Source organism: Cibotium barometz, chromosome 4 (assembly GCF_041138505.1).
Source record: "Cibotium barometz isolate CiBa-2024 chromosome 4, ASM4113850v1, whole genome shotgun sequence".
NCBI classification, from domain to species: domain Eukaryota; kingdom Viridiplantae; phylum Streptophyta; class Polypodiopsida; order Cyatheales; family Cibotiaceae; genus Cibotium; species Cibotium barometz.
The window spans coordinates 31,351,002-31,378,075 of record NC_141049.1 but is presented as its reverse complement, the minus strand read 5'-3'; the positions used below and the strand labels follow the sequence as shown (position 1 = coordinate 31,378,075).

Below are 27,074 nucleotides of genomic sequence, written 5' to 3'. Positions count from 1 at the left end.
CAACTGGTGCAACCCTTGCTCAAGATGAGCTAGGTAGGCTCGCTTCTTTCTCCGTATGAGACAACGGATGATATGTTGTGCCTGCTGGTGAGTGGTGGAGCCTAGAGTGACCTCTCGCTGTAGGCGGGCACGGGTCTCGCAACACTCCTCATCATTCCAATTGTTATGTGGAACCGTCCCTCCAGGTGGTCCGGGGGTGGCTCTGGTGTGAGGGAAAGCAGCTGCGGCGTGTGAAGGGTGGTTGCAAGAGAAAGCTAAGTATGGATGATCAGCTACACCATCAATGGGGCATGGTAAAATCCGAGATGCGGGGTATCAAGAGGAGAGAGCCCACCAAGTAGTCCACTGTACTAGATCCATGTCCGAAGGGGTAGCAAGTGAAGGCGTTGGAGCTAGGCCTCTGGGGAGGCCATTATAAATGGCTAATCCATGAGCTCGTCCAAGGGCTAGGAGGTACTCTCCATAGTCTGTATGGGCTTTCATGTCGTGTGATGTCTGGTCGAGATCTGTGCCCATAGTGTTGATCTCTTGGTACATGGGATCCTTTGTCTGAAAGAAAGGTACCTGTGCACCGGCAGTTTAGGCATTGAAGTCTCCAGCAAGGAGGATATCGCCTAGATTGGAGAACTTCAAAATGTCCTCATAGAGTGGCAGGGGTGGAGGGTAGCTGGTGTTGTAGAAGTAGCGGAGGGGGCAAGGCGGCTCGCGTTGTTGAAGCAGCAGGCGGCGGTGTTGCACGGACTCCAACACTCACACACACGCGTGCGCGTGCACACACATTCATAGATTGAAACTCAAATCTCTCTCTCTCACACACACACTTTTTTTTGGTAATATCCAGTGCAGTATATTTATATGCTCATAAATTTACATGATGGGAGGTCTCCGAAATGGAGAGTATCCCAAAGATCAGAAACATAAAAAGAAAAGCTCTATGCAAGAAGCATCCATATCACCCTCATGGCAGGCATCATATAAGGATTGCCGCAATGAGGCTCGGAAAGATTCATATGACTTGTGAATCTGCCGACCCAAGTATGCCAAATTATGCTCACTCCAGATTGTCCAAAGAGCCCAATATCTCACCCAAGAGAGAAATAGTGAGTATTGAGACAAAGACCTCATAAATCTGCCAAAGAGCCAGAAATGTTTCCCAAATCTGTGACTCGGGAAACGGAGCCGAAGATAATATGAAATTCTCCTGAGGAGGATCCTAGAACACGGGCAGTGCCAAAGCAAATGAAGAACAGTCTCTGAAGGAGCCTGACATCTTAAACACGTGGATGGTGCAATGCGACGTTTAGCAAGTGTGACCCCCACTGACAATGTGCCTGTCATACATCTCCAAAGAAAAAGTCTTTGTTTCAATGGCATTTTACACTTCCATAACATCCCGAGATTCTTCCGCCACCATGAGAGGGGCTTCCTTATATGCCACAGAGAATTAGCATGTTGCTGAATCCATGGAGCAGGCTGAAGAAGCCTGTAAGCTTTGATGGAGGTTAAGGCGGGAAGAGGAACAGGATGAGTGCATGTAGCAGAGGGTTGCAATTGCCAATCCGTAAGCCTGCCTGTGTCAGCCACAGGAGGAACAGGTAGAAAAGGATGTAATAAATCAGCAATTTTCTTCCATATAGACCTATGATGCATTCCCAATGCATCATATAGACCTATGATGCATTCCCAATGCATAGGAAGCAGTGGCCTGAGGAAAAGATAAGACATAGCCTTGATCATCTACCACATCATGTATGTATCTAATTCCCAATTTCATGAGATTGTATGCCCGAACAGGTTCCTGTAAAGCGAGTGGAATGTCAAAGATGGCACTCCAATGAATACTTTCTTTCCTCATTGAGTTTGTCCCCGAGCAATTATCAGGATTCCATTTGACCTTAGAAAGTACTTGTTTCCAGTCAAGTATCAGAGCAGTGGAGAAAGGACAGCCAGGTATCTTCCCTACAAATCTCCCAATGACAACGTCCCAATGATCAGTAATCCAATGACCATAAGCACAAGTCCTCATGTTGACACACATGGATGCTAGCATACAAGTCCATGGCTGTTGTTGGCGGAACAAAGTATGCAGCATAGTCGCCTTCCTTGCAAGTACATGATATCTTATATTGAGGACATTAAGTCCACCATGCATCCTAGGAGAGCACACCATTTCCATCTTCATCAGTCTCAATGCTTTCACAGCAGTTTTTGTCCTCCATAACATCTCCATAGCTTGAGACATAAAGGCTGAAATATCCCTGGAGGACCAATGCAGCAAAGGCAAATAGAACTGGACATAGGACATTACAATGGACTGTACTATTCTGAGCCTGACATGAAGAGGCCAAGTAGAAATCTTCCAGTATTCCAGTTTATGTTGAAGTCTTTGGAAGATCCATTTTAGCTGCTGCTTCCTGGTGATGTGTCATCCTATGGGATGTCTGACTACATCTTTGGAATGCACCACCTGACCCGGCCAAAGAATAGAATGCCAGTCACATTGTTTCAGGCGAAGTAATTTAGATTTGTCAAAATTGACATGCAATCCCGCTGCTAAGCCATACAATGAAAGAGTGGTCATAAGCATTTGAACTTCCCGGGAAGAATTTTGTGGCATAAAGAAGGAATCATCAGCATATGCTTGTGCCAAAAAAGATGCAGCTCCAAGGATTTTAAGACCAGTCATCTGTCCTATGTTTGTAAGATGATCAAGATACATTAAAAGGGGATGGGTCGCAATGGCATATAAGAGAGCACTAAGAGGACAACCCTGTCTAACTGATCGACCCAATGTCCATGACCGAGACAGATGACCCCCAAGAATGCACTGAGAAGTAGAGCCAGAATAAAGCCAGTAAACTGCATTTGCCATCTTGGGACCAAAGCCCAACTTGGTCATGATTTGAGAGATAAAATCCCATTGAACAGTGTCAAATGCCTTAGCAATATCCACCTGCAATATAAGCACATCTTGATGCGAATACTTAGCATATTCAATTGCAGTCAAGGTGTTAGTGTAATGGAATTCTGGTGTCCTTGGGTCTTGATGATGTTCTAACTTAGTAAGGTTGTCTACATATATGATGTGACTTATACTCATGTTACTGTTCTCTCGTATTGTCTACTCATTGCCTCCTCTAGAATGTGTCTAATTGAGTCTTGTTCCTCACTTCTCATTATACTTTAACAATTGTGCACCCAATGTCACAAATGAGGAGCCTAACATTTATATTAGTGAGAGTGACGTCCCAGCAACAATAATAAAAATAGAACAATAAAGCAAAGAAAGGGCAAGGAAGTGAAATGACACAACACTAATGCAAGTCCACTTGGCAAGAAATTAGAATCTTGCCCCCTCCCCAACCTCCAGAGAAGCCCTAGCCTCGAACTGGATATATTGTCATGGATTTGTCTTCGCGGCACAAACCCATACTGATGAGGATGAAGTCCCGCATCCAGTATCCTGTGAAGCCTATGCACAATCATTTTGGTAATGAGTTTGTAAACTACAGGCATCAAAGTAATAGGCCTCCAATCTGACATATGGTCACACAGATGTTTTTTGGGCACAAGTTTGACTATGCCATGCTTCCAAGAGTGCGGCAATTGATTTTCTTGCCAGGCAACATTGATCATTTGCAAGAGGACTTCTTTCAAATCATCCCAAAAAGAAATATAAAATTCCACCGTAAGGCCATCCCAGCCAGGGGACTTGTATTTGCTGAGGTGGAAGAATGCATTATCAAGTTCTGTGTCAGTAAAAGGTCTCTCCAAGGTAAGAGCTTCATCCATTTCCACTATTCCAGAAACATATTGGAGAAATTCAGTCCTAGCCTCAGTCATTTGATTTGATGGGGAACCAGGAGCGGAGAATAATTTCTGGAAATAATTCTGGCATTCCCTAATCTGCCATTTGTGCAATTTCCTCTGATCATTAACAGTCAATTTAAACTGAGCATGTGAAAGGGAATCTTTTTCTAAATCAGAGAGAGGCCTTAACTCTGAAAATTCAGTCAATTGTTGTGCTGTCCTTTTTGCCCATTTAACCTCATTCCTCCATTCAGTCATATGCCAGTTTTGCCATACTTCCTAATGACATTCTGCATACGAGAGACAAAGCTGTCCCAAGCATAATTCATGTCCTCCTGGGCATGCAAAGGCAAGGGATGAATTGCAAGCCTGATCATTTGCTGGAAATAGTGATGTCGGAAATAAGCCTGATTAACATGCAATAATCTACTAGAGAGGGGTGGCAAATCATCCAGAGGCATGCCAAGCTGCAAATTCATCCACAATGGGGAATGATCTGACAAGCCCAATGAGAAATCTATAAGGAGATGAGGGCTAAAATCTGCAAATTGTTGAGGGTAAAACAAATACCATCTGTCAAGCCTTGCCCAGTATGTAGTAAGTGCATTATGATGAAAAGTATATCCAGGCACTGACCCTTGGAGAAGCACCCATAAATCTTTAGCTTGCACAGAAAGAAGCATGCTGTCCCATTTCTGCCTTTCCAATGATAGCATATGAGATCTTGAAGTGGTGTTATCTCTTGGCAGAGGGGAATTATTAAAATCTCCACAGATGAATGCATTGGATCTCCATGGATATCTGCATAAAGAATCCCATAATGAAGCCCTCATGGCAGAGGTCTGTGAAGCATAGACTGATGCAAACTCAAGAATATCACCATTGACATTACATTGTATGACCATCCATCTGCCACCACTGCTGTCATTGAAGACTAACTGAGGCTCCAGCTCATGTCTAACCAGTATGCATACACCTGAGTAGGTAGTGGTACCAGCATAATATATATCATAACCGCCAAAATAAACATGATGACCAACCATGGAGTGTTGCTCTTGCAAACAAACAATATCTGGCTGCATTTTATGTACATAATTCCATAAAAGCCTCCACTTTGAGACATTGCAGAGGCTCTGTACATTGTAGGTAAAGCACTTAAGTGTTTGAGGCATGAAAGAAGTATATACAGCAAAGTATCAGATACAAAAACAAGACATCAGAGAGGCAAAGCCTCTGCCTGCATAGGCTGCATTCCATCATGACCCATGAAAGACATAGCATTATCCCCTTCTTCTGAATCACATATGGGGATGCCCTTCTTCAAAACCCCCACCCAATTTTGAAGGACAGGAGCTGAAGTAGAAGCCTGTCCTGGTAAGGGAGAAGAAGCATCCCATTGACGAGATTGAAGGGGGCGTTGCTTCAATACAACCACCTTCTTAGGTTGTTGAAAACCATCCTGATCAATCCCCGCAGATTCCTTCATCTTCTCTTTTCCTTTTCGAGCAAGTGACTACACCTGATTGATTGGTTTGGCATTCTTTGCTCCATTTCTATTTGCTGTCTTAGCTTGCAAATTCTCATTCTTTTCCCGTGTCTGGGGCGGCAAGGCATTGGGAGGGGGCTGATGCAAAACCATTGGGGCATTCAGAGGCTAGATGCCCAAACTTGTGCCAGGCAAAACAAGCTCCTGCAAACACACCCCACTTCAATTCAGAATACTTTTTTCCCAATTGCACTCCCTCAACTTCCACTACAATAGAAGGAGGGGTAGGTGTATCAGTGTCCCAGAGAATGCAGAACCTGTTACGGTTTCCCATGGGGCGTGGAGGACAAATGACCTGTCCCAAAGAAGCAGCTAGGCCAGGCAACTCTTCACGCATATAGTCCGGGAAGTTAACAACCTCAACCCATACAGGACAATGATGTCGTATAAGACTTTGATAATCCTTGTTTGCGGACCAGGGCATAGCATGTACCATCTGCTTCTCGTAAAACATGTGAGAGAATTCAAGAAGCCTCTGCTTGCACGAAGCATCTGATAAATGCACCTCATAAAAGCCTCTGGAAGCAAAATACACTCCCTCTACAAAGCATCCTCCAAGGATGGACTTAATCCATTGTGCGACATCACTGGCCGCCAGGATTCTTCCTGGAAAGAAAATTATAACTGCAGTTTGAGACAACTTCCTGAGAGGATTCACGAGGGACGGCAATTTCAATTTGTACGTGACCTCTGGAACCGGTTTGCCCCATTCCTGTTGTGACTGCTGAAAGTCATCCTTAAGGGTGTCAAAGACGTACTGAGTTTCGATAGTAAGTTCATCATCTTGTGATGCAGGCTCTGATAGGGGGCGCTTAGCATCTGCAGGTCTTTCTTTTCGAGCATATGTACAAAAATCCAAACCTGAAGCCATGATTGAAATACGACTCTCTGTCTCTCTCTCTCTCTCTCTCTCTCACACACACACACACACACACACTTTTTTTTTGGTAAAACTAGTTGAAAATGCATTATATCATGAATGTACAAAAGGGTTAGGCATCAGGAGGATGTCTAAACCCTATAACTCAAAAAACAGCAGTAAAAAAGTTCTATGCAAGAGCAGGGCAGTGCTCAAGAAAAGAGCCTATGCCCTATCTATCAGAAACAGTAAAAGAAAAGCTGAACACAAGAAACATCCAAATCTCCCTCATGCACGGCATCATATAAAGACTGCCGCAACGAGGCTCGGAAGAACTCATAAGGCTGCTGAAGGGGTGAATTCAGATATGTATAATTTCGCTGTAGCCAGAGGGTCCACAAGGCCCAATATCTGATCCAATGGAAGAAAAGAGAATACTGTGACAATGCAGCTGATAAGGTGCCAAACATCCAGAAAAACTTGTAGAATCTGTGTGCAGGAAATCTGAGAGATAAAAAATAGGAGATCTTGTCTAGAAGGATTCTGGAACATGAACAAGACCACAATAAATGAGGAACACTCTCAGTAGTATGATGACATCTTGGACAAAAAGGAGAGGCAATCCTTCTTTGAGCCAATTTCACTCCCACTGGAAAAATACCAACAATGCATCTCCAGAGAAAGAGTCTCTGTTTCAGTGGCATTTTCAACTTCCATATCAAAGTCAGTTTTGCTTTCCACCAAGCTAAAGACTTATCCAGATGCCAAAGAGAATTAGCATGTTGAGCAATCCACGGAGGGGGTAATATCAATCGATAAGCCTGTATAGAAGTCAACTGATGCAAAGATTGAGAGGATAATCTTGAGCCTGAAGACTGAAGATGCCAATCTTGAAGCCTGTCTCTTACATCCAATGTTGGAATCGGAATGAAAGGGTGTAAGAGATCTGCAATAACTTTCCATATAGATCTATGATGCATCCCAAGATTGTATTGTTGGCAAGCTGCCGGAAAAGAAAGAATTTGCCCTGTAGTATCCACTACATCATCAATGAAGCGGATGCCCAATTTCATAAGATTGTAAGCTCTGATTGGTTGTTGTATAGCAAGGGGAGAGTAAAAAACAGCACTCCAATGTATGCTTTCCATTCGAAGCGAGGAAGCTATAGAAGCAGGATGGGGAGACCATTTGATGCGGGAGAGCACTTTCTTCCAATCCTGAATCAAGGAAGTAGAAAATGGACAACCAGGGATTTTACCTTGAAATTTGCCAAGCACTACTTCCGATGGATCAACCAACCAGCAACCATAAGCATTTGTGCGCATACTACCACACAGAATAGCCAACATGATAGACCACGGCTGTTCTTGCTGAAAGAAGGTTTTGAGCATAGTGATCTTTCTTGCCAGCACATGAAATTTGATGTTTATAATATTCAAACCACCATGCATTTTTGGAGAGCAAAGCAGGTCCATTTTGAGCAGCCTTAAAGCTTTTTTATGAAGCTTAGTTTTCCAAAAAATTTCCATGGCTTGAGACATAAAAGAAGAAAGATCTCGAGATGACCAATGTAATAGAGGAAGGTAGAATTGGACATAAGCCAGAACAATGGACTGAACAATTCGAAGCCGTACATGTAATGGCCAAGTGGAGATCTTCCAATATTCTAATTTGTCCTTAATTTTGTTTAGCACCCAAGATATTTGTTGCTTATTTCTGATTTTCCAGCCAATGGGATAGCCCAAGTGTCTTACTATGCTTTCCGGATAAATAATCTGGCCAGGCCACAAGATAGCATGCCAATCACAATGCTTGAGAGGTAAAAGTTTCGATTTCTGAAAATTAATCTTTAAACCAGCTGCCAACCCAAAATCTGAAAGAGTATCCATCAATAGACGAAGCTCCACAGGACTGTTCTTTGGCATGAAGAATGAATCATCTGCATAAGCCTGTGCAATGAAAGGCCGTGAACCAGAAATCTGAAGCCCCTCTAACTGTCTAGTATCAACCAGATGATCCATGTAAAGAAGCAAAGGATGCGAAGCAATAGCATAGAACAGAGCACTGAGAGGGCATCCCTGTCGAACTGATCGTTCTAGAGTCCAAGACTCAGATAAATGTTTCCCTATAAAGCATTGAGCAGTGGAATCTGAGTAAAGCCAGTATATGACATTAACTAGCTTTGGCCCAAAACCAAGTTTAGACATGATTTGAGAAACATAATCCCACTGCACCGTATCAAATGCCTTTGCCACATCCACCTGCATGACCAAGACATCTTGAGCAGAGTATTTTGCATATTCCATTGCAATGAGAGTATTGGAGATATTATCATGTATATGCCTTCTTGGAACAAAACCATATTGCCTGGGATGAAGTCCATCATGAAGGATATCCTTTATCCGGTGTACCAGCATTTTAGCAATAAGTTTATATATAACAGGCATCAAAGTGATAGGCCTCCAGTCATCCATTGTTTCACACAGAGTTTTTTTGGGCAGAAGCTTAACCAGACCATGTTTCCAAGCTGAGGGAAGATGTTGATGCTGCCAGGCTACATTAACGAGCTTCAAGATTGGACCCTTCAATTCAGCCCAGAAAGCTACAAAAAATTCAACTGTCAAACCATCCCAACCTGGGGATTTATGTTTACCCAAATGCTTGAGGGCTTCATCCAATTCTGTATCCAAAAAGGACATTTCCAGCATTGAAGCTTTTTGCAAAGAAAAAATAGGAGAAACAAGCTCAATAAATTTGCTCCGAGCCAATGCAGCCTGAGATGTAGAAGAAGATGGTAGAGAAAAAAGAAGCCGAAAATGATCCAGGCATTGTTTTTCTAACTGAGATAGAGACTGGGTCCAAAGACCATCCGATTTCCTGACTCTCATGATAGATTGACTTTGTCTGTACGTGTGTAAATTTCGAAAGAAAGATTTCGAGGAGCAGCCCTTATCCAGCATAGGTTTAACTCTAGCCCTTGTCTGCCATTTGGAAAGCTTGCGTTTATCATTAGCATCAATTATGGAAGAAGCACAAGACAATGAATTCTGTTCAGAAGCAGAAAGAGACCTTTGATGGCTAATCTGTACCAAGGACTGCTTGTATGATTTTGCCCACTGGATATGATGTCTAGTTTCTGCCATGTACCATCTTCCATATTCCTTCATGACATTTTGAATACGATGTACAAAGGAGTTCCAAGCAAAATCCAGATCCTCTCGAGCATGAGCTAACAATGGCTTACAAGCCAATCTGATCATTTGCTGGAATTTTTCATGAGAAAGATATAATTGATTAACCTGCAAGTGTCTGACTAAAGAGAGCTGAATGTCATCCAGAGGCATACCAAAAGAAAGGTTGAGCCAGAGTGGAGTATGATCAGATAGTTGTTGAGAATAATCAGTCCACATTTGACATGTATAATCATCATATTGCTGAGCATGAATAAGATACCATCTATCAAGCCTGGCCCAATATTCTGTAAAAGCATTATGATGATATGTGAATCCCAAAACCGAAGGGTGAATTGCTGTCCATAAATCTGCAGTATGAAGAGAAGAATTCATATGTTCCCATCGCTGGATTTCAGAGGGAATCATATGGGATTTATGTGCGGTATTGTCTTTCCAGTGAGGGGAATTATTAAAATCACCACAAAGTAGAGCATTTGAAGACCAAGGATATTGGTTAATGGAGTCCCACATTTGAGCTCTGGAAGCTGAAATTTGATAAGCATACAAGGAGCCTATTTCAAAAATCTCTCCATTGATCATGCATTGGATAATCATCCATCGGCCATAAGGATCATTAAAAGCTACACATGGCTGCAGATCATGTCTGGCTAAAATGCACAGCCCAGAGAAATGTCCAGATCCTGCATAAAATATATCGTAGCCTGAAAAGAACCCATGCTGGCCAGCAAAAGAATGCTGATTATGCTCTTGCAGACACACCACATCAGGATGAGTATTGTTTATATAATGCCATAGGAGTCTCCATTTGTGCTGATTACAGAGGCCCTGTATATTATAAGAAAAACATTTAAGAGAAGCACGCATGAAAATATGTACAAGAGATGAGCAATCCTCAAAGAGAAAGGGAGGCATCAAGCCTCTGCCATTGCCACAGGGTCTTGCTGACCCTCAAAATCCAATTCCCTGACTAAATCATCTTCTTCACAAAGTGGAATACCCTTCTTAACTGCATTGACCCATGCTTTTGAGATGGGGCTGTCCGAAGAGGTAGAAGGTTGGCCAGGAGATGGAGCAGAAGCATCCCAATTGCGAGATTGGAGAGGTCTTTGTTTGAGAGGCACCGTCTTCTTTGCATTCTGCCAACCCTCGTGAGAAGATGAAATATTTTCCACTAGCTTGCTTTTTCCTTTATCCTTATTTTGGGCTAAATTGGCTTGGTTCCCTGTAGGAAGTGAAGGCTTTGCTCCTTTAGCTTCAATCTTTTCCACATAAGTCTTTTGACCTCCTTTATTAGATGGTGGAGGAATGGCAGCTGGAGGAGGCGGATGAAGGATTGAGGGACACTCCGAAGCTAGATGCCCGAACTTGTGACAAGAGAAACAAGCTCCGGCAAAAATGTCCCATTTCAAAGTGAAATATTTCTTTCCCAAATTAACACCCTCAATCTCAACTGCAATAGAAGAGGGGGTTGGTCTATCAGTATCCCATAAAATGCAAAAACGATTTTTGTTACCTGTGGGACGAGGGGGACAAATCACTTGTCCCAAAGTCATCGCTAAGCCTGGAAGCTCTGTTCTCATATAATCTGGGAAATCAACAACTTCAACCCATACAGGGTAGTGATGTTTGATGAGATTCTGATAATCCTTGTTAGGAGACCAGGGCATGACGTGCACCATTTGACGACCAAAAAATAAAGGGGACATTTCCAGCATCTTTTGTTTTGTCAGTACATCCAAGAGATGAACTTCATAAAATCCTCTGGAGGCAAAATAGACTCCTTCTACATAGCATCCACCTAGGAGAGAATTCACCCATTGTCCCACATCATTAGCCGAGGGTATTTTACCTGGAAAAAAGATGATGACTGCAGTTTGAGAGAGCTTCTTCAGAGGATGCACAAGAGAAGGTAACTTCATCTTGTAAGTGAGTTCCGGAGCAGGTAGTGTCCATTCTCTTCTACTTTGTTGAAAATCCTCATTCAACATGTCAAACACATAAGAAGCATCTTCAGATGAAGGAGCTATGGGGGGCAGAGATTCCCTTGATTGTCTTTTAGGTTCAGGAGAAAGAGCTCTCTTGACATAATACTTGCTTGATTCTGCCATCGAGACCAATCGATTCAGCAGGAAGACACAGATCAGGAAAAAAGGGGGAACAGCACTATTGGAATGCAATCTTACAAGGAGAGGAAAAACGTAGAGCTAAAGCGACTTATACAGAAGGGGAAAAACAGAGAGTTGAAGCGACTTATACAGAAGGGGAAAAATAGACCTGTAGCGAGTCACAGCACATACGCACACACACACTCACTCCTATACACGCACTCAGGTCGAAGAAGAGATGAAAAAGGCGAAGAGGAAAAAGAGCATCAGGGTAGCCTCAGAAGGTCGCGTAGATTGCTGCAGGGCTGACACAGTATTGGCTACAGGGCCGATACAGTCCTGGGACAATCGCCTCACCACATGTGCTCTCACACGAGCAGGTGAATAGGATGAGGGGGCAGACGAGCAGGTCGACAGAGCAAGGGAACAAGTCGAGAACAGTTGAGCAGGTGTTCGGCGGCCTTCCCTCTCACACACACACACACCACACACACACACACACACACACACACACACACACACACGCAGAAGAGAGGGAAAAGGCAAAAAGAAACGAAGGGCTGGATCTGCAGTTCACACAGTCAAATCAGGACACACACACGAGAAGCTTACGCAGGCAAGCAGTACGCAGTTGAGAAGCGGGCAGGTGAGAAGCGAGCAGGTCGCAAGACAGAAGCGAGCAGGTTGCAAGACTACACACACACACACACACACAGTCGCACCTGGGAGAAAGGAGGACACACCACAGGAGGGCTGACAGTAGGCGCTTGAACAGCAGAGACGACGAGAGGCTGGAAAGGCGAACAGTGAGGGCAGGCAACAGGCGGCACACGGCCGGCGCTGCAGAGGTAGCAAAGGGCAGTAGGCGGCACTGCACGGGCAGCTCTCAGTCAGTCGCGATCTCTCTCACACACACTCTTTTTTTTTTGTAATATCCAGTGCAATATATTTATATGCTCAGAAGCTTACAAGGTGGGAAGTCTTCGAAATGGAGAGTATCCCCGATGTCAGAAACAAAAACAGAAAAGCTCTATGCAAGAAGCATCCATATCACCCTCATGGTAGGCATCATATAAGGATTGCCGCAATGAGGCTCGGAAGGATTCATATGACTGATGATTCTGCTGACCCATGTATGCCAAATTATGCTCACTCCAAATTGTCCAAAGGGCCCAATATCTCACCCAAGAAAGAAAAAGTGAGTATTGAGACAAAGACCACATAAATCTGCCAAAAAGCCAGAAATGTTTCCCGAAGCTATGACTTGGGAAACGGAGCCGAAGAAAGTCTGAAATTCTCCTGAGGAGGATCCTGGAACAAGGGCAGTGCCAGAGTAAATGAGGAACAGTCTCCAAGGGAGCTTGACATCTTAGACATGTAGATGGTGCAATGTGTCGTTTAGCTAGTGTGACCCCCACTGACAATGTGCTTGTCAAACATCTCCAAAGAAAAAGTCTTTGTTTCAATGGCATTTTACACTTCCACAACATCCGGAGATTCTTCCGCCACCACGAGAGGGGCTTCCTTATGTGCCACAGAGAATTAGCATATTGCTGAATCCATGGGGGAGGCTGAAGAAGGCTATAGGCTTTGATGGAGGTCAAGGCAGGAAGAGAAATAGGATGGGAGTGTGTAGTAGATGGCTGCAATTGCCCATCCATAAGCCTGTCTGTATCAGCCATAGGTGGAATAGGTAGAAAGGGACGTAATAAATCAGCAATTTTCTTCCATATAGACCTATGATGCATTCCCAATGCATATGAAGCAGTGGCCTGAGGAAAGGATAAGACATATCCCCGATCATCTACCACATCATGTATGTACCTAATTCCCAATTTCATAAGATTGTATGCCCGAACAGGTTCCTGTAAAGCAAGTGGAATGTCAAAGATGGCACTCCAACGAATACTTTCTTTCCTCATGGAGTTTGTCCCCAAACAATTATCAGGAGCCCATTGACCTTGAGAGAACTTGTTTCCAGTCAAGTATCAGAGCAGTAGAGAAAGGACAACCAGGTATCCTCCGTACAAATCTCCCAATGACAACCTCCCAATGATCCGTAATCCAATGACCATAAGCACAAGTCCTCATGTTGACACACAGGAAATCTTCCAGTATTCCAGTTTATGTTGAAGTCTTTGGAAAATCCATTATAGCTGCTGCTTTCTGGTGATATGCCATCCTATGGGATATCCCAAATGCCTGACAACATCTTTGGAATGCACCACCTGACCAGGCTAAAGAATAGAATGCCAGTCACATTGTTTCAGGGGAAGTAATTTGGATTTGTCAAAATTAACATGCAATCCTGCTGCCAAACCATATAATGATAGAGTGGCCATAAGCATGCAAAGTTCCTGAGGAGAATTCTGTGGCATGAAGAAGGAATCATCAGCATATGCCTGTGCCAAAAAAGATGTAGCCCCTGGGATTTTAAGACCAGTCATCTGTCCCGTGTTTGTTAAATGATCAAGATACATCAAAAGAGGATGGCTGGCAATTGCATAGAAGAGAGCTCTAAGAGGGCAGCCTTGTCTAACCGATCGACCCAATATCCATGACCGAGAGAGATGGCCCCCAAGAATGCACTGAGCAGTGGAGCCAGAATAAAGCCAATAAACAGTAGTTGCCATCTTGGGACCAAAGCCCAACTTTATCATGATCTGAGAGATAAAATCCCATTGAACATTGTCAAATGCCTTAGCAATATCCACCTGTAATATAAGCACATCTTGATGCGAATACTTAGCATATTCAATTGCAATCAAGGCATTGGACATATTGTCATGGATTTGTCTTCGCGGGACAAACCCTTACTGATGAGGATGAAGGCCTGCATGCAGTATCCTCCGAAGCCTATGCACAATCATCTTGGCAATAAGTTTGTAAAGTACAGGCATCAAAGTAATAGGCCTCCAATCCGATATATGATCACATAGATGTTTTTTGGGCACAAGCTTGACTATGCCATGCTTCCAAGAGTGCGGCAACTGATTTTCTCGCCAGGCAACATTAATCATTCGCAAGAGGACCTCTTTCAAATCATCCCAAAAAGAAATATAAAATTCCACCGTAAGGCCATCCCAGCCAGGGGACTTGCATTTGCTGAGGTGGAACAATGCATTATCAATTTCTGTGTCAGTGAAAGGCCTCTCCAAGGTAAGAGCATCATCCAGGTCAATTATTCCAGAAACATATTGAAGAAATTCAGTCCTGGCTTCAGTCACTTGATTTGATGGGGAAGCGGGAGCTGAGAACAATTTCTGGAAATAATTGTGACATTCGTCTTGGAGATCAGAGAAAGAGTGAGTCCAAGAGCCATCCAGTTTCCTGACCCTTAGACATGAATTTTTCTTTCGAGTAGCATGCAAGCCCTGGAAAAAGGCTTTTGATGAGCATCCCTTATCCATAAGGGGCTTCATTCTTGCCCTGATTTGCCATTTGTGCAATTTCCTTTGATCATTAACAGCAAGCTTAGATTGAGCATGTGAGAGGGAATCCTTTTCTGAATCAGAGAGTGGCCTTGACTGAGAAAATTCAGTCAATTGTTGTGTTGTCCTTTTTGCCCATTTTACCTCATTCCTCCATTCTGTCATATGCCATTTGCCATACTCACTAATGACATTCTGCATACGAGAGACGAAACTGTCCCAAGCATAATTCATGTCCTCCTGTGCATGCAATGACAAGGGATGAATGGCAAATCTGATCATTTGTTGAAAGTACTGCTGTTGAAAATAAGCCCGATTAACATGCAATAATCTACTGGAGAAGAGTGGCAAATCGTCCAGTGGCATGCCAAGCTGCAAATTCATCCACAATGGAGCATGATCTGATAAGCCCAATGAGAAATCTAAAAGGAGATGAGGGCTAAAATCTGCAAATTGTTGTGGATAAAACAAATACCATCTATCAAGCCTTGCCCAATATGTAGTAAGTGCATTATGATGAAAGGTATATCCAGGGACTGAGGCTTGGAGAAGTACCCATAAATCTTCAGCCTGCACTGAGAGAAGCATGTCATCCCATTGCTGTCTCTCCAATGATAGCATATGAGATCGTGAAGTGGTGTTATCTCTAGGCAGAGGGGAGTTATTAAAATCCCCACAGATGAATGCATTGGATCTCCATGGATATCTGCATATAGAATCCCACAGTGAAGCCCTCATGGCAGAGGTCTGGGAAGCATATACTGATGCAAACTCAAGAGTATCCGCATTGACATTGCATTCTATGACTATCCATCTGCCACTGCTGTCATTGAAGGCCAACTGAGGCTCCAACTCATGTCTAACCAGTATGCATACACCTGAATAGGTACCGGTACCAGCATAATATATATCATAGCCGCTGAAAAAAGCATGATGTCCTGCCATGGAGTGTTGATTATACTCTTGCAAACAAACTATATCTGGCTGCATTTTATGTACATAATTCTTTAAAAGTCTCCACTTTGAGGCATTGCAGAGGCTCTGTACATTGTATGTAAAGCACTTAAGTGTTTGAAGCATGAGAGAGGTATGTACAATAGAAGTAAGGATAAGAACTAAACATCAGAGGACCAGGCCTCTGCCTGCATAGGTTGCATGCCTTCATTACTCATGACAGACATAGCATTTTCCACCTCCTCTGAATCACAAATGGGGATGCCCTTCTTCAAAACCCCCACCCAATTTTGAAGGACAGGAGCAGAGGCTGAAGTAGAAGTTTTTCTTGGTAAGGGAGAAGAAGCATCCCATTGACGAGATTGAAGGGGGCGTTGCTTCAAGACAACCACCTTCTTGGGCTGTTGAAAACCGTCCTGATCAATCCTCACAAGTTCCTTCATTTTCTCTTTCCCTTTATCTTTTCCTTTTCCTGCAAGTGATTGCAACTGATTGACTGATTTTGTATTCTTTGCTCCATTTGTATTTGCTATCTTGGCTTGCAAATTCTCATTCTTCTCCCGTGTCTGGGGTGCCAAGGCATTTGGGGGGGGGGGCTGATGCAGAACCATTGGGCATTCAGAGGCTAGATGCCCAAACTTGTGACAGGCAAAACATGCACCTGCAAATACTCCCCACTTCAATTCAAAATACTTTTTGCCCAAATTAACTCCCTCAATTTCCACTGCAATAGAAGGAGGTGTAGGTATGTCAGTGTCCCAGAGAATGCAGAACCTGTTACGGTTTCCCATGGGGCAGGGAGGACAAATGACCTGTCCCAAGGAAGCAGCCAGGCCAGGCAACTCCTCACGCATATAGTCCGGAAGGTTAGCAACCTCAACCCATACAGGGCAGTGATGCCGTATAAGACTCTGATAGTCCTTATTTGGGGACCAGGGCATAGCATGTACCATTTACCTCCCATAAAACAGGCGAGAGAATTCAAGAAGCCTGTGCTTGCATGAAGCATCTGATAAATGCACCTCATAAAAGCCTCTGGAAGCAAAATACACTCCCTCCACAAAGCATCCTCCAAGGATGGACTTAATCCACTAGGCTACATCGCTGGCTGCGGGGATTCTTCTTGGAAAGAAAATTATAACCGCGGTTTGAGACTTCTTTCGGAGGGGATTCACAAGGGACGGCAACTTCAATTTATAAGTAACCTCTGGAATCGGTTTGCCCCATTCCTGTCGTGACTGCTGAAAGTCATCCTTCAAGGTATCAAACACATATTGAGCTTCCAGGGTAAATCCATCATCTATTAAAGACGACTCTGAGAGGCGGCGCTTGGCATCCATTGACCTGTCTTTTCGGGCATATGTACAAACTTCCAAACCTGAGGTCATTATTGAAGCAGTTAAAGGAAAGGAAGAACCAACATAGAAAATCGGAAACCCAGCAAAATATACTTCACGGCCCACCAAGGAGTGTTGATTGTGCTCCTGCAAACACACTATATGCGGCTTACTGCTATTAATATAGTCCCACACTAGCCTCCATTTATTTACATGGCAGAGGCTGTGAACATTGTACAAAATGCATTTGAGCGGTATATACATATGTACAAACTGCAAGAAAGTCCCACCATTCAACTCTCAACATTAGCAAACTCTGGAAGGTCTGAAATAGGGGCATCAGTAGAAACATGAGTACCCGATAATCAGCTCCTCGAACCACTGCTGACCAAAGTCGCCCCACCCCAAATCCATCATTAGGCATAGACTCCAAGGAAGTAGAAGGAGTTTTAGTCCAATTCCTGTTGACCACTGGCCTGGCTTATAAGTGGTTTCTTTGGCAATTGCCAATTTGACGAAGCAGTAGCCTTAACTGCACCATTCCCCTTGTCCCAAGTCTTGACTGGTGGGGTAGATACTTTAGCTTTCCCTTTCTCAGTTGCTGTGGGTGGCGAGGGACCGGAGGGACGAGACTTTGGTGCAGGAGAGGGCCTGGAAAGAGGAGGGTCTATCGTCTGGATGACAACGGGTGGAGGCTTTAACAAAACTTGGGGACAATCAGATTGCATGTGACCACACTTTCCACACTCCAAGCAGGAGCCTGCAAAATTTCCCCATTTGAGTTTAAAAAAGACCTCTTGATTACTAGGCATATCAATCTGAAAGGCCACATGGGGAGGAGTGGGTTTATCTATGTCCCACATCACGCAAAAACGTTTGACATTGCCATTCGAACGAGGTGGACATACAACTTTCCCCAATGCTTCAGCTAAGAACGGTAATGCAAGTCTGCAATACAAAGGCAAGTCCAACACCTCCACCCAAACTGGGCATTTGTGCCTGATAAGATTTTGATAATCCTTGGTTGGCATCCAAGGAAAAACATGCACCAATTGACGACCATAAAACAAGGGGGATTTCTCCAAAAACATTTGCTTATACTGTGGCTCAGTAAAAATAACCTCATAAAAACCACGGGCAGCTTTGTAACAGCCTGCAACAAAGCATCCTTTAAGCAAAGACTTAATCCACTGTGCAACATCCCCTGCATCAGGCATGCAGCCTGGAAAGAATAGCACAACCGCTTTCTGTGCCAAACTCATTACTGGAGCATACAAGACCTGTCCCGGGATAGAAACACGAAAAGCCGGTTCTGGCTCATCCCAAGCTTGCTGAATTTCAGTAAACCCTTCTTGCAAGGTGTCAGCAAAAGGCTGTAATTCCAGATTCACGCAGTGAGCAGGTGCATCATCAACCAAAACCTGGCGACGCTTAAGGTCGCCTCTTTGAGAAGTCTTCACAGGCTCTATGAAGAAAGCCCTGATGAGCACACACACACACACACACACACACACACACAGGCTGGCTACACAGACCCTCTCTCTCTCTCTCTCACACACACACTTTTTTTTTTTTTTTTTGTAAAGCTTCATGTCATTAATTACAGGTGGGAAACCTCAAAACGAGGAAAACCCACCAAAAAGACCATATACAAGGGAGACTACTAGAGTGTTCACTATGTTCAGTGTGAACATAGTTAAACATCTAAAAACAATCTGTAAAAAGAGCATACAGAGATGAGTCTATCTCATGAAGAGAGAGACAGTCATATAAAGATTGCTGAAGAGAGGAACGGAAGAATGAGTAAGCATCCAAATGAGGCCCAGCAAAAACTATCCTGTTGCGAGACTCCCACGTAGTCCATAAAGCCCAATAGCGAACCCAATCAAAGAAGACTCTATAGGATCTAAGGGGTGAAGGGAGAAGACCGAAGATCCAAAAGTATTTCCCAAAGGGTGCCTGTCGGAAGCGGGCTCTCAAACGTGCAGCAATCCGATCCAATAAAGTCCTGGTGAGAGGACAACTCCATAAAAGATGAAAGACTGTCTCTTGAGAAGCACCACAACTACGACAAGTTGAAGGTGCCAAAAGTCGCCTAGCCAAGAAAAGGCCGACTGGCAAGACTCCAATCAAGCATCTCCATAAAAAAAGTTTACTTTTCAAAGGAAGACTGCATTTCCAAAGAGAATGAAGCCGCTGTTTCCACCAAGCTAGACTTTTATGAAGATGCCAAATCTGATTCGCATGTTCTTGAACCCAAGAGGCAGGCAACAAGAAATGATATATCGAATGAACCGAAAGTTTAGCCATTGATAAAGGGCCTCGTGCAGGTTGTTCTCTTTTAAGGCTCCAATCAACCAAACGATCAGAACGATCCAAATCTGCAATTGGTTCAAAAGGAGCAAGAAGCTCTCGAATAAGCTGCCAGATTGATCTATAATGCATCCCCAGACCAAATTTCCTGGCGGCAACCACAAAAGAAAGCACATGGCCACCAGCATCCAGAACATCATCACGTAGAGCCAGGGGTACATCAAAAGCCTTCGACCAATGAATACTCTCAAGGCGAAGCGAAGAAGATTGCGCATTAAGCCTCGGATTCCAAAAAAGATATTGCGTAATCTGTTCCCAGGCAAAAATTAACTTAGATGAAAGAGGGCAGCCGACAATCTTTCCATCGAAATGGCTGAAAATTGCATCCCAATACGTAACAGTCCGCTTTCCAAAAGCAGGTGAAGACATAGACATACACATATGACCCAACATAATAGCCCATGGCTGGCGCTGTTGTACAAATTCCAACAGCAAAGTGGATTTACGAGCAAGTACATGAAAATGAATATTCAATATGTTCAAACCACCATGTATCTTTGGAGAACACATCTTTGGCATTGACAAAAGACGAAGACCCTTTTTACGATGTTGAGTTTTCCACACAATTGCCATTGCCAGAGACATAAACCGATCTATATCAGCTTTCCTCCACATAATCAATGGAAGAAAGAACTGTATGTAAGCCATCACAATAGCCTGCACTATCCTGAGACGTACATGAAGAGGCCAAGTGGAAAGCTGCTAATAATCAATTTTGCGATTCAATTTTAGCATAACCCATTGAATCATTTGTGAAGATGACAGTTGCCAACCCAAAGAGTAACCCAAATGACGAATGATATGTCCACCAGGAGGTATTCCACCGGGCCACAATACATGATGCCATTGCTGTACATTAAGCGCAAGCAAGGTAGACTTACGGAAGTTTACTTTCAAACCAGCAGCCAGACCAAAAAGTTCCAAAGCCTTCATTAATCTCTGAAGATCTTGTTGCGTATTCTTGGGCATAAAAAAAGAATCATCAGCATAAGCCTGAGCCAGGAAAGTATGCCCAGCAGGAAGCTGTAAGCCATGCACTTCATCAGTGGCTTGCAAAAAATCCAAATAGCAAAGAAAAGGATGTGTGGCAATAGCAAACAACAAGGAACTAAGCGGACAACCCTGGCGAACTGAACGTCCCAATTTCCAAGAATCTGATAGAGAAGAGCTCAAAATCAAAGAAGCATCACTGTCATTATAGAGCCAATACACAATATTTTGCCACTTTGCACCGAAACCAAGAGAACTCATAGTCATAGCTATATAGTCCCAATGCACAGAATCAAAAGCTTTCTCAATATCAACCTGCAAAATGAGTACATCCTGCTTAGTGTATTTGGCATATTCAATGGCAATATAAGCATTGGCTAAATTATCATTGATTTGCCTCCGAGGCACAAAACCATATTGCGCAAGATGCAAACCATCATGTAAAAATCCTTTAATACGATTTGCCAACATCTTAGTCAGAAGCTTATAGATGACAGGCATAAGAGTAATGGGCCTCCAATCAGAAAAAACTTCACAAAGATCCCGTTTAGGGAAAAGCTTAACCAATCCTTCTTTCCAAGAAGATGGTAGTACATCATTTGCCCAAGCTTCATTGATCATATACAGCAATGATTGTTCCAGCTGAGGCCAAAAAGCATGGAAAAATTCCACTGTCAATCCATCCCATCCGGGAGATTTCCATCGACCCATTGAACGTAAAGCATCTTTAAGTTCAATATCAGTGAACGCAGATTCTAATTCCAATGCATCCTGTGGAGAAATAATGGGCTGAACATGATGCAATAAAGCATAACGAGCATTAAGTATGTCAGATGAAGTAGTTGGCGGTTTAGCAAAAAGAGCTGCAAAATGCTGACTAGCAATATATGAGAGCTCCGATAAAGAATGAGTCCATTGACCATCAGATTTTTTCACCCTTCTGATGCATTCCTTTTGTCTTGAAGCATGTAGTATTGTGAAAAAATCTTTGGAAGAGCAACCCTTATCTATGATAGCTCGATGTCGCGAACGTGTCAACCATTTTTGCAATTTTCTCTGATCATTTAGCATGAGGAAATGCTTAGCCTGCATTAAAGATTCTTGTTCATTAGTATTTAAAATCCTATACTGAGCAAGATCAGCCATAGATTGACATGTTTGTTTAGCCTGCAAGATCTGATCCCGCAAGTCGGCCATGTAATAACGATCATAATCACAGATCACAGCCTGCATGCGTTGAACAAATTGAAACCAAGCAATGTCAATGTCCTCATGCATTTGAAGGGGCAAGGGCTCAATGGCTTGCAAAACCAATTCCTTGAAATCAGCATGCACAAGATAACTGTTGTTTGAAAGCAACAGCCTATGTTTTTGAAGAATAGAGACATCTTGTGGCATGTCGAAATAAAGGCCTAACCATAAAGGAGAATGATCAGAGAGTAACATGGAACAATCAATCCATAGTTTGCAAACAAAATCATCATATTGGTCAGCATGTAACAAGTACCAGCGATCCAGACGTGTCCAGATATGTGGAAAAGCATTGTGGTTAAAAGTAAACCCTTGCAGATGAGGGAATACATGCTGCCATAGGTCCAAAATATTGCAGGAAGAGAGCAAATCATTCCATGTTCTACGTTCAGCTCCAAGCATATGAGTTCTTCCAGTGGAATTAAATTCAGGAGATGGAGCATTATTAAAATCTCCACAAAGGAATGCATTATGGAGCCAGGGATAAGCCAACATTTGTGACCATATATTTGCCCTGTCAGCTGAGCTTTGTGGTGCATAAACTGCTGCAAATTCATAAACTTGTCCATACAATAAACATTGAATGACCATCCATCTGCCAGCAGAATCATTGTAGGCCAACATTGGTTGTAGATCATGCTTAACAAGCATAAAAACTCCCGAGTAATGCTGAGTGCCCGCATAAAATATATCATAACCAGCAAAGTGACCTGATTGACCCACTAAGGTATGCTGATTGTGTTCTTGCACACACACCAGATGAGGCTGCATTTTATGTACATAGTGCCAAAACAACCTAAATTTACTTGGATCACAAAGTCCTCTAATATTGTACGAAAGACATTTTATTGGAGCATCAAACATCAAATCTGTACAAAGGTATATACAGTGAACAACCAGCAAAATCAATGCTGCATAACAACAACTGAATCAGGGAGAGAGCCCTCACCCTGAATCAAGAGAGACTCATGCATATTCGTATCAACACACATATCTAAAGCATTTACATCGGCATCCATACTCGAGGAAGCACCTCGAACTACATCCGACCATATTCTAGAAAGCATAGTTGATGAAGTGGAAGACTGTGTAATAGTGGCAGATGCAGTCCAATTACGTGAAGGAACGGGAGCACGACGAACCATAGTAGCTTTTTTCGGAGTTTTCCATTCAGCCGAAGATATTTTATCTTTTCCTTTATCCTTAGGTTGATTAGGCACTGCCAAAGAAGAAACAAGTTGTGGAATAACTTTAGCTTTTCCTTTCTCTTTCTCCTTTTGAGTATTTCGAGTGGCTTGATTTGTTGGTATCTCCTTAATTTGACACACACACACACACACACACTCAGAAGGGGATTTACAGAGAAGAGAAAAGCAAGGCAAAAAACAAAGGGAAGACGTGCAGGACAGAAGTCGCTGGTCTGAAGAAGAAGATGTGCAGGTCGCAATGTGTAGGTCTTGAGCGCAGGCGAACAGAGTCGAGCAGGTCGCAGGCGAGCAGTCGAGAAGATCGCAAGTGAGCAGAACCGAGTAGGTGGCATGCAAGCAGGTGAGCGGGTCGCAGGCCTTAACTCTCTCTCCATTAGGAGTTCCTGGTACCGTACTTTTCCTCATAGTTGTTTCAGTTTCAGTTAGTTGTTTAGTTGTTTTTAGCTTTCCTTACACAGACATTGTATCAGATCCACCAATTGTTGTAACCTTTTTGGTCTCATAGGTCATTTTGGCCTTTTGAAGACGTTAATATATCATTTCATTTCATTTCATTTCATTTCTCTCTCTCTCTCTCTCTCTCTCTCTCTCTCTCTCTCTCTCACACACACACACACACACACACACACACACACACACATAAATATATATATACATGCCCCTTTAAGAACATCTGATTTGCAACAAACGCAAGGAGTATTGCAAAAAATGATCTAGTAGCAGTAAAATTAGAAGGATACAAGATCCTATATGCCCCATCCTGGTGCATGTTGAAGGAAAAATCCCTCATGTTGCTAGTTATAGTGCCTTCCTTACAGTCTTGCCGAGTTGCAACTAGAGTGTGGCAGTAAGACACATGAGATCAAATGTCGTGACAATTTACCTTGTTATGTACCAGATCTACATAGGTTTCTTCTTTTTCTGTTGGTTATGCATGTTTAAGATTCCTCTTTAATTTGAAGACCTTGATTTCTGTTTGGTATTAGGTGCTTTGGAGTTTAAGGTTGAATGCTTTTTTTGGTAGCAGGATTTAAACATCGGTGGAAGCATAGTATCTGCAGCCATTGTTGAGGCCACTGGCACACAGAAATCAAAGATTAGAGAAATGTATAATAGTATGGGAGATCTCGGTATGTTAAAAATGGATCAGCAAGACATTGCTTGCATTTGTGGGCATGGGCAGAATTTTGCTCTTTTGTGCTGTATCATATGGGAGCTTGAGTGAGTGGGCTAGCAGTGTCTATTGATTTTGCATTTTGGCCAGCTCTATTTTGTTGTTCTTGTCTGACAAAATAAATTACCGTTCCTTCTTTGATGTCAGGGGATGTTGCCCAAGCATGTCGCCAAACCCAGTCCCTACTAGTTGCACCACAGATTCTTTCCATCCACCAAGTTTTCTCAACTCTTTTGCAAATAAGGTGGACGACCTTGTTAATCATAGGACAGTTTCATTTTTGAGTTTAGCTCATCAATCTGGATGTTAACATGTGCGTGTCATGCATGTAAAAAAATATTCGAAATTAATGCTGCTTAAGCGCGGATGAAAAGGATAGATCTTGAAAAACTTGTATTGGAACTTTTTTGATGAATTGTAGCAAAGAAACAGGAAGTGGCAGCAGTTCAAGGAAGAAGGGTTTGATTCTTGGCCTGCTATGGGCTTGCAGGGAAAAAGAAATGAAGTATATAGTGAGGACTCTGGTATGCTAGCAACTTGCACTCCTTGTCTCTACTTTCAGATAATGTTTACAATCAGACATAGTGCTTTCAGATTGAAGTGGCAGCTATTTGCCTGCTCGTTTTGCTGTTCATCTTCGGCGGAAAAGTTGTCTTCATATACTTCTTGAATATCGTTCAATGCTTTATATGAAAGCAAGATGTTTTTAAGTGGCGTGGAATTCACATGTTTCTACTATGTAGCATAGTTATGGGAAGAAAGGAAACAGAAACGGAAATATTTTTCAGGGGTCTGAAAGGGGGAACTGCCATGTCAGCAAGGGAGATGCAAAATAACTGAGAGGGGGGGATAAGAGGAAACACATGGAGACGTAAGAAAATAGGAGAGTAAATGAAGGGAGAAAGAAAGAAAGAAAGGAGATTGGTGAGAAAAAAGAACCAAAGAGAAGCTACTATTGGCCTGAAATTGGCGGTTTTGGTGGGAAATCAGCAGGTGTTATCAGTAACTCTGCGACCTCAGCCGTAACTTTTATGCTTAATATATATGATGATTTTTCAACCTAAGGATATTAGAGAAACAAGTCCTTATAGTCTTTGTTTCTTAGTATTAGTTTTATGTTTCATGTGACCTGAATAAAAAATTGGGTCCTCTGTTCCACTGGTGTAATAAGGAGAGATGTATGAGACATGTTGAAATATATCACAGAAATCTATTTCCAGGAAAAAAAGAAATTAGCAGGTGTTGTCTGCAAAACGGCAGAAATAGCAGGGGGGAACAGTTCAAATATGCTGTTTTGGAAAATGAAATGCTGGGGGCAATATCTGAAATGTGTTTTGGTCCTATGAACCCCCTGACACGGATGTTTCAGCACAAGAACCCCACAATTTGGTGGTGCTCGCCCTCTTTTAGAGGCAAAGAGCTTCAACTTTTCACAACAAAAGCTAAAGAGTACAAACTCTAAGGTGCCATCTTCTCATTGGTTGAAAAAGTGTTTTTTTTTTCCAGAAAGAGACTTCTATTAAGTATGAGAAAAACATACAACAATCACAGCTATAAGCTGAAAGAGAATAGAATCACCCCAATATGTAAGGTGATTTCAACCACTGAGGAGCATCATGATGCCATGTAAGACTTTTCTTTTCCGAGAAAAGATCCTTTCATTAGTTATATAAAAACGCCCGTAGGGCTACAAAAAATATCTCCTGCTCATAAGAGAAAAAGAGCAGGGAATACAGCATGGCAGCCCGGGAGACTCTCCCTAGAATAGGGGGGGGGGGGGGGGGGGGGGGGGGGAAGAGCCAAACAGGTGGCCTGTAGTGCCAACGGGGGGATCCCGTGTGTAAGGTGTAGAAGGGGCCACAACGCCAAGTGGTGTGAAAAGCCTGGCGCCGCAAGATCGCCTCATCCGAGTCTCCCCGGATGCGGTCGTACTGTCCTCGCAGGGTGTGGATCAACTCCTGCCAAATCCCCCGTACAGTCTCTGCTGGTGGCTCCAATCTCCCCTCAAAGGCCGTGAAGCACCGGGCCCTCCAGGTGAACCAGATGGTGAGGCTGTTGAGGAGCTCCCATCGTAAATCCCTCTCCTGTGTCCAGCTGGCGGATGAGAAATCCGGTGCCGGAACCAGGCGAGGCTGGCCCCTAATAAATCTGATGGCCTGACTGCCCTGCTCCATCTCATAGCCCATCGCAGGCCCTGACGAGGTCGACCAAGCAGCGGCACCCCACGTAAACATACCCTCTGGAGAGAGGGGAGCCAGGATACGCAGCATCCGTAGCCAAATCTGCTGCGCCTGAGGGCAATCCCAAAGGCAATGTCTCTGTGTCTCCATAGGGTGGCCGCATCGGACGCAGGCCGCCGGAAGACCGCTGTAAATAAGCCAAGTGCCAACTGCTGAGCCCCTATGGGCGACCAGCCCACTGAAAAGTCGAGATCCTGCGGGCCTGTCGACTAGCCCAGAGCCGAGCCCAAAAATCCTCCAGGAACTCTTGTGAGAGTCCCTGCAGCTGCCAATGCCCTGCTGCCGCCGCTGGAGAGACCGTCCTCCTCGTCGTCAAAATATGCCGCCCCAGCCGAACTGTATACTGGAAAAAGGTAATCTCTGTGGCCTCAAGGGATGCATAAGGATCATGCCACTCGTACTCCCCGGGGTCCCACTGTAGCCGGGCCAAGGGGGGCGCTGCATATGCCCATATGCGCCAATCCGAGAGCACATCTGCAGGGTCGGGGTCAATATGCCACTTCCGAGAAGCGGCGGCCACTACCCGAATCCTCTGAAAGGTGCACTCTGCAACCAAAGGCGACTCCATCTCCACTCTCTGGAGTCTGCCCTCATCCTGAATC

At 43.6% G+C, this 27,074-nt stretch overlaps 2 protein-coding genes across 15 annotated transcripts in view; one reads left to right on the top strand and one right to left on the bottom strand.

Annotated features, from left to right (window-relative positions):
- Positions 1 to 27,074, top strand: part of LIG6 (DNA LIGASE 6) — a 235,071-nt gene that overhangs the window by 34,107 nt on the left and 173,890 nt on the right. For all 14 annotated transcript variants that reach the window (XR_015264265.1, XR_015264262.1, XR_015264267.1 and 11 more), the window contains 3 exons: positions 24,086 to 24,188; positions 24,380 to 24,476; positions 24,654 to 24,756. Coding sequence is in view for 7 of the 14 variants with exons in the window: in XM_086787878.1 (XP_086644004.1) it covers positions 24,086 to 24,188; positions 24,380 to 24,476; positions 24,654 to 24,756 (303 nt within the window). In the remaining 7 variants the exon portion in view is untranslated. The remainder of the gene's footprint in view (positions 1 to 24,085; positions 24,189 to 24,379; positions 24,477 to 24,653; positions 24,757 to 27,074) is intronic.
- On the bottom strand, positions 844 to 5,780 carry LOC147639155 (uncharacterized). Its single transcript, XM_086783689.1, has 3 exons — positions 5,513 to 5,780; positions 1,671 to 1,959; positions 844 to 1,639 (listed from the first exon to the last, which is right to left on the bottom strand). The coding sequence occupies exons 1-3, from the start codon at positions 5,778 to 5,780 to the stop codon at positions 910 to 912; spliced, it is 1,287 nt and encodes a 428-aa protein (XP_086639815.1). The 3' UTR covers positions 844 to 909.

Excerpts from the sequence above, each read along its gene's own strand:
- LOC147639155 (XM_086783689.1), bottom strand. The coding sequence starts at position 5,780 with ATGCCCTGGTCCGCAAACAAGGATTATCAAAGTCTTATACGACATCAT. Across the intron at positions 1,960-5,512 it reads GTATTCTGAATTGAAGTGGG|GGAAGATACCTGGCTGTCCT; the intron begins GTGTGTTTGCAG and ends GGAGATTTGTAG. Across the intron at positions 1,640-1,670 it reads GCATTGGGAATGCATCATAG|GTCTATATGGAAGAAAATTG; the intron begins GTCTATATGATG and ends AATGCATCATAG.